The 8,671-nt window shown below is 30.3% G+C and overlaps 1 protein-coding gene across 1 annotated transcript; it reads left to right on the top strand.

Annotated features, from left to right (window-relative positions):
• The first annotated feature begins 4,830 nt into the window (after positions 1-4,830).
• LOC126725466 (cytochrome P450 87A3-like) lies at positions 4,831-8,404 on the top strand. The gene is made up of 9 exons (XM_050430225.1): positions 4,831-5,113; positions 5,337-5,664; positions 6,139-6,288; positions 6,391-6,639; positions 6,750-6,839; positions 6,959-7,037; positions 7,517-7,623; positions 7,768-7,895; positions 8,005-8,404. Exons 1-9 carry the CDS (start codon positions 4,914-4,916, stop codon positions 8,096-8,098), a joined length of 1,425 nt encoding a protein of 474 aa, XP_050286182.1. The 5' UTR covers positions 4,831-4,913; the 3' UTR covers positions 8,099-8,404.
• Positions 8,405-8,671: the final 267 nt, after the last annotated feature.

The following is an 8,671-nucleotide window of genomic DNA, read 5'->3' as shown; positions in this document are numbered from 1 at the left end:
AACTATATACACGTCTAAAAAATATAAAGGAGGAAATTATTCAATTTTAAATTTGGGGGATGAAACTACACCAAACATAAAGGGGGAAAATACTTTTTTTTTTCCATAATTCTTTTTTGTTGGTAAAACTATGTGTTTTTTACTTTAAACAATGTGTTAAAAAAAAAAAAATTTTAAAAGTCAGCCCTAGAAAACTATTCGTAAAACTATGAATTTTGGCTCAACAAATTGGCTAAAAAAAAGTCAAGAGCACAATAAATGTCACAATATTTTCTCAATACCATTATTTTAGCTAAGGTGGGCCCTGGTATGATATTTTATAATTTCATTTTAGAGTTACGCTACATCCACAACATTTTCACAATAAATCATATGTGGTAAATTGTTATTTGTTTTTAGTTGAGACAATCACTTTAAACTATGCATTAAAAAAAAAAAAAAAAAAAAAAAAAAAAAAAAAAAAAAAAAAAAAACCAACAAAAGAAAATTGTGTATGAAACAACGAATTTTTGCCCACCAAATTTTACTAAACCAAAAAACCAAAATGTCACAATATTTTTACAGTACCTTTATTTTTAGCTGCAGTAAGTTTTGGTCAAATATATTATTATTTATTTTTAGAAATGCTATCTGCATAATTTTTCATAAAAAATTTTAATTGACAAGTTTTTACTAATTTTAAAATGGACCCACGATTGATATTACTTTTTTATCCATTAATAATAGCTTACCTATGATTTGTTATAAAATTAATGTGAAAATGTTATGGACTTAGCATTTTTTTAATTTTATTTAATCTATAAGAAACTGAAATCTCAATAATTATAAAAATTTTGTGATAACAACAAGTGGTACAACATTTTCACAAAACATTTATTTTCAATTGTGGTTGGTTACAGTCTCATAATCTATTATTTTATTTTGACCTATAAAAATTAACACCTCAATAATTATGAAAATATTGAAAAATTTGTTATGTCAGTATAACAATATATATGAAAGCTCAAATAAATATTTTAAAAAAAAAAAAAAAGCACAAACTGATGACCAAAAAAAAAAAAAAGAGCCAATGAAGTGATGAACCGTACATATTGAACAAACCAAAAGGTACTGTAGCTTTTACACATTCACCCAATAAGTGTTATAACATTTTCACAAAACATTTATTTTCAGTTATGGTTGGCCACAGTCTCATATTTTATTAGTTTTGATAGGCCAAAAATGAATTGACCCCCCTGTGACTAATTAATTGATTAATTAGCTAAGTTTATTAATTAATCAAATTAACATGCAAATACATGATAGTACAAACAAATCACCAATAAACTAATTATGTAGCGGAAAATAAATTTGACATGGTAATTTGTTTACGAATGGGGAAAACCTAACGGCAAAAACCCCACTGGGTGATTTTTAAGTTATTACTACCGAAATTTCATTATTATCAAAATAAGTAGTTACAAGTAAAGGAATTTCAGTATCTTATACCAACCTACAGTTGAACCCTTACCCCAATACCCAATTAGACTTGTTCTGTAGTGACAATTTCCCCTTTTGATGCATGACTCTCAAGTACGTAACTAACCAATACGCAGATCCCAGTACGTGACTTCAATCACCAACTAAAGAAGGTTCTTGACTGCAAAGTTCTTCAATTCATCTCAACGATGAAGATCAAGAAGATGCTTGGTTACAAAACCCTGCGGTACACATACATAACAACTTCTTCACAAGAATGATGAACTAGGGCAAAACTTTGTCTCCGATTACAAATTGTTTGAACAAATTTTGCTCAACACTTGTGCAACTTGTGTACACTTTTACGGCTCTTAAAATAATCCTTTTATATGTCTAGAGTTAGCAGAAAAGAAAGCTCAAACACATAATCACGGATTAAAATCAAAACAGAACTAGAATTCTGTTTTTCATAAAGCTCGACAGATACCTATCTGTCGAGATGCTGTCGAGATGCTGTCGAGCAGTTGTCAAGCCATGGGACTGAAACAGCTTCTTAAGCTCAATGGATAGCTAACTATCGAGTTTTAATGAACATCTCTTCTTCAACTTGAATCTTAGACAGAGCTGCATGTCTTCAACACTTGATCTTGAAACATAGTTTCTTGAAGTATTAAACACATCCTAGATCTACCCAAATACAAGTAAAGTGCGTTTTGTAAGAATAAGTCAATTACATAAAATAGTGACATATGTTCCTAACAAGTAAATCACATATGTCCTAACAAGTTTATTTCGACCTATAAAAAATTGACACCTCAATAATTGTGAAAATATTGTGAAATTTGTTGTGTCAGTATAAAAATATATATGTCAGATCATATAAATATTTAAAAGAGGAAAAAAAAACACACACACACACACAAACTGATGACTGAAGAAAATAAAAATGAAAAAGCACTATAGTTACTTATTGTAGCTATAGTGCCAAATGAACAAACCAAAGAAGCACTATTTACGTATTTTTTTAATATATAGATATAAAATAGAAATTGAAATTGATATCACAGGGGCAGAAAAAAACTGACTTCTGAATTCTAATTTACATATGTTCTTTATCTCATAAAAATATCGAATTTTTTGAACTCTTATGACCTCGTGGAAAGACTGTTGTATTAAAGTTTATAATAATACGTTTCTTGGTCTAGAAGCCTGAGGGGATTACTTATCTTAGCTCCAATGTATCATAAAGCACATACTATATCAATTAATCATTCTCGAGACAAAGGAGCATTCAAAGAGTTTTACCTACCACTTCAGGGCTTTTTCAATCAACTACCAGGCACTAGTGTTCTCAAACCGCAAACCGCAGGACGGAGTCAAGATTTTTTTTTAAAGATACATGAAAAATAAAATTAGTATTTATTCCTATTAACAAAATATAAACAAAATTTAATACATTTTTACTCAATCATTTCCATTTGTAATCTATCATAATGGAATTCGATTTTGTTTAGTACTAATTATTGTAACAATTTCCTTTCAATGTACAAGATCAAAGAATCAGTTCTAAATTCATCTTTGATTTTGTTGCAAAACCTAATTTTAACAATCTTCATAATTGAAAATTCTTGTTATGATTGAACTAAAAACTGGAAGAATAAATAGAAGCAATTGATATAGCATGAAACATGAGAGTTGAAAGTCATAATTATTATCATTCAAGTATATCCAATATTCCTCTTAGAAATAAACCAATTAGTATTGTCATGTATTAAAAAAATAAAAAACCAAACACATAAGCGAAAAATAAAAAGCACCCAAATTATTTTTTTTATTATTATTTTTTTTGGTGGAACTAAATAGCATAACATCACTCCAAACGCAAAGTATTAAACATTTAATTTCAATGCTAAACATCAAACAAACAAATTGAATCCCAAAAAAAGATACCTCAAAGTGATTTATATTTTAGATTTCTTTGGTCAAGTTTCAATTTGAAAAGGCTAGTTTTAATTATGATACACGCAAATAAGTTTTTGTCTTTTATTTTTTTTGGGGGGGTGGGGAGCATGCCCCCTTGCTTTATTTAAACACGTGTTAAAAACACAATTAAAAAATGATATATCTACAATATTTTTACAATACTTTTGTAACAAATTATAAATGACAAGTTGTTATTGACTATTATTAATTAGTAAAAGTAATATCAATACTGGATTCAAATGATAACCAATAACAGCATATTATTTAGGATTTGTTGTGAAAATGTGTTTTCATTGTCAACATTTGAATTTATATAAGACAAACTTCTAAATAAAAAAAGATAATTACTAGTAACGTCTTATAATCTATCATTAAAACTAATCCTAATCCAAACAAATCTTAATCCAAACATTTTTTTATGAATAAGTAAAACAAATGTTTAACATATTTATCCAATAATAACAAAATAAATCAGTCACATAATCCTCCTTTTGCCACAAAGTGTTTTCCTTTGGTGTCTTAAATGTCATTTGTTGGGAATTCATTCTTGAAACTTATTTTTTTGGCAAAGATATACATCCTAGGTGAATTATGTAGAGTTACAGAGCTTTGAGCTTTCTATTTTTATTTTTATTTTTCCGTGTTCATACTCGTCCAACCTTCATGGTTAGCCTTTGTATGAGTTTGCATGTTCTTTTCTTCTCTATATTGAGCTTGTATCATTTTCTCCATGATCTATTGCATCTGCTACTAACGATAGAGGAGGGAATTAACTTTTTGTTCCAACTGCTTCATTGGCTGATCTACCATTGGCTGATCTATAACATGATCTGATACGAATTCTTGAGGACGCAATTTTGTTATTAATTCGTTGCTTTGACTAATCCAAAATAGTCTAACTAATTCTAATCCAAAATAATTTATTTGAAAATATAAAAGCAGACCCAAAATAATTTGACGCAATTTTGTTACTACTTACTAGGTCCTATATGACTCCTATATGTGGATAGTGATAGCAGTGTATATACAGTATTGCAGTCAACTAATCTGTTCTCTAGGCTGCAGAGAAATTACAATTAATATAATATTCAAATAATAATGAGAAATTGAAATCTGTATTCGTCTATTGATTTTTCTTAGTAGTTCATATCAAATCCAAAGTTTTCAAAATGTGGCTGCCATTTTCTTCTATACAGTAATTAACTAATTGTGGTATTTCATTTACATCATTCAAATTCAGAAACAAGGACTTGACTATGTTGGGAGTATAGTTTGTACTTGTTAATTTCAAACCATTTAACATTATTTTTATCTGAGAGGAAAAAACGAAACACTCCTGCCTATTTGTCAATCTATGTATGATGTCATACACTTTGCCTATATAAAGAGCCACTAATTCTCTCCATAAGAACCAATCCTAAGCTCCCCCTATACTACTGGCATCTGCTGCTACTCCTTGCTACTAGCTTAAGATGTGGTCAGTTTGGCTCTCCGTAGCTAGCTTACTTATAGTGATTGCCACACATTGGCTTTATAGGTGGAGGAACCCTAAATGCAATGGAAAATTACCTCCTGGCTCTATGGGCTTTCCACTTATTGGGGAGACCCTTGGTCTTCTTGCGTCAAGCAAGTCCATAGACACACCACCTTTTATCAAGAATAGGATGAAGAAGTAAGCCCACAGTAACCCGCATGAAATGTTTTTTGCATCTCATCTAATTTGTTTTTCACATTTCTGTTGCAAACTTTCTATTCTTGATATGGGCCATTATATTACACAACCACATGCATTTTTTTTTGGTTTGCTTTTTGGTTATATTTACTCCATCTATATAAATATGCATCTTTGTGTAACCAACTTATTTTTCTTTTCTTTTTTGGGCGGGTCATTTTAGATATGGTCCTATATTTCGAACAAGCTTGGCAGGACGGCCAGTTGTGGTATCATCTGATCCAGAATTCAATTATTATGTTTTTCAACAAGAAGGAAAATTGGTTGAAAGATGGTATATGGACTCCTTTGCAAAAATTCTCCACCAAGATGCAGCAAGAATTAATGCTCATAAAAATGTTCATAAGTACCTTCGGAATGTAATCTTGGGTCATTTTGGTCCTGAGGCCCTCAAGGACAAGATGCTGCCACAGTTAGAGGATGCAATAAATAAAAGGTTACATGGTTGGTCTAAACTCCCCAGTTTGGAAGTGAAAAGCAGCACATCAGCGGTAAGCTTTTAATTACTAATTTCCATCATGATAATGCCTCAATATTTTATATATATATATATATATATATATATATTTATAATTGATCCCAGTAATTATTTTAGATGGAACATATATTTTAAACTTCCAAGACATAGCCTTTTCAAGAGGTACAAAATAAATGAGAAAAGGAAGGAGATAAATAATCTTAAAATTTTAGTTATTTTTTCATGAAACAATGGTAAATATTAAAACATTTGAAAATACATTATAATGATCATTATGGGTTCCGTACTCTCAAAAAACTTGATGCCACATACATTAAAATAGCGTTTCACCCATTTTTAATTGCTAAAATGCTAATGAAGCTTGGAAACAATGTTTAAGGATCATTAGATGTTCCTTTCTTGGCATTTTGAGTAACTAAAGTTGAAGTAGCTACTACAAAATACACATTTTTCATTATTTAACTACTTATTTGTTGATCGTTTGCAGATGATCTTTGATTTTACAGCAAAGCAATTGTTCAGTTTTCAGGCAGACAAATCAAAGGAAGATATTTGTGAATCTTTTACTAACTTCTTGCAGGGACTTATGTCATTCCCTATTAATATCCCCGGTACTGCTTATCATAGGTGTCTACAGGCAATTTCCTCAAACTTGATCCTTATAACTTTCAAAATCTAAAACATCCTTCTCATATTATATGTGAATGTAATCTAATATATTTATTCAATTGTCATACAGAACCAGAAGAAAGCAATAAGCATAATAACTAGCGAACTAGAAGAGAGAAAGAGTAATCCAGAAATTCGCAAAGGAGATTTTCTAGATCAGATTCTGGCTGACATGAAAACAGAGACGTTCTTGACAGATAAATTCGTCATCTACATGATGTTTGGGCTTCTCTTTGCTAGCTTTGAGACCATATCGTCAACTCTTACTTTAGCCATTATGTTAATTAATGAAAACCCAAAAGTGATACAAGAATTAACGGTTAGTGACACAAAGAACTTCCAAAATTTTACATAACATAGATTTAGAAAAAGCTTTTTCGGTGTTTAAATGTTAATATTACTTTTAAAAAATATATATGTTATTCCTAGGAGGAGCATGAAGCAATTCTTAAGAACAGAGAAGATGTCAATTCTGGGCTTACATGGAAGGAATACAAATCCATGACTTTTACTCATAATGTGAGTAGATAGATATTCCCCCTTTAATTTCAGGCACACAATCTTTCTTTTTAATTTTTAACAAAGAGCTTCAAGCTATTGCCAACTATTCTTACAATCCAATGAATTGGAACATATAGGTTATCAATGAATCGCTTAGACTTGCTAGTGTTGCTCCAGGGATTTTGAGAAGAACCCTCCAAGACATTCAAGTAAATGGTAAGTTCAAAATCAAATTTGTTGACTTGTCAACATATTTTGTCCTTTTTCTTTCCTTTTTTTTGGGTTGGGGGGGGGTAAAAATTGAATCATTTAATACAAAACCTATTTGTTTCACATTTCGCTTAGAAAAAAATTTAATTCCAATTTCGTGAGAAATATAAAAAAATAAAAGAAAATTGTAAAAAGAATCCATTGATTTTTTCTTTTCTTTTTTCATAAAAAGTTTTCAAAAATGTTTCTCAAACTAATGTTCTTAAAGTATCTGTTAACTTTTTCCCATATTAAATAACTAGTTTTTATTGTTGCAAAGTAACAAGTTTGTTGTACTTTAAAGGTGCTTAATAATTACTCTCGGAATGGGAGCCAGTATCATTGTAAATAATTGTTGTCTTAATTATAGTGTAAGTCAGAGAATATAAGACATGCACGTTCATTAGGAAAATAGTTAAGAATAATAGGAGGCACGTTGACTGCAGGGTATACAATTCCAAAAGGTTGGGCGCTTATGGTAGTTCCAGCCGCCCTTCAACTAAACCCAAGCACTTATGAGGATCCTCTAACCTTCAATCCATGGAGATGGCAGGTGGGTTGGTTTTTGTTTTGTGTTTTTTTTTTCCAAGTTAAAATCTTGATATATATACTCATCGTGGACTAATTAGTATTGGTGAGAATCCTTAATATTTGTTCCTATATTTGACTAATCTTTCATTTCATTATGGGATTAAAGAACATCTCAGCAAATGTGTCAGCAAAGAATTTCATACCATTTGGGGCAGGCATGACATCATGTGCAGGAGCCGAGTTCAGCAAAGTTCTAATGGGCGTTTTCTTTCATATCTTGGTCACCAAATACAGGTACTTTATTTTCTTATTCTTACATGCATTTATGCAGCACTTAGACAAGTTGAATAAAAACTGATTTTTATTTTGTTAATTTATTGTATTGGAATTATGGCTGATTAAGGATGACTACAATCAAAGAAGGAGAGGTGATTCGATCCCCTGCTTTAGGATTTGGAGATGGTTTTCATATTCAGTTTTCAGCAAAGCTTGGATGATTTACAGAGCTTAATACCGGATCTCGACATTTACTATAGAATAATAAAAAAAGATCCCTAATCAAAAAAATCATCGTTTCCATGTAGTATTAAATGTTAATAAAGTTGACTATGTTGGTCACACTTTGTCTTTAGCTATGAATATAAACGTTTTAGTTACTGCTGCATGGCTGTAGCTACGTTATATTACAACCAGGGACCAAATGTTTGTGTTTTCTGGTTTTCTATTATTGCTTTATGAAATAATGAAAGTTATTGTGACTTTCACTTATATTAAATAAAAAGAATTGCGTTTACTATTTTTAATTAAGCTCTCGGACTCTGTATGTTTAAACGAATGAATGTGTGCCTGACCGTATATTTCAGTAAATGAAATTTTTTATTTATTTTTCTATTTTCACCTACTAAATCCTCTCACAATGTGAAGATGGTAGTCTTTGGTCAGAAAAAATACAATTTCCGCAGTTTTAAATAAGAAAATACTGCAGTCATACGTGTGATACACAAGTAATGCTATACCAAAAAAAAAACCAGTGTTATACCCTTCCCAGACCAAAAAAATAAATGCTCCAT

This window comes from Quercus robur, chromosome 5 (assembly GCF_932294415.1).
Source record: "Quercus robur chromosome 5, dhQueRobu3.1, whole genome shotgun sequence".
Lineage (NCBI taxonomy): Eukaryota > Viridiplantae > Streptophyta > Magnoliopsida > Fagales > Fagaceae > Quercus > Quercus robur.
The sequence above is the reverse complement of the archived record's forward strand: the minus strand, read 5'-3'. Positions and strand labels throughout refer to the sequence as shown.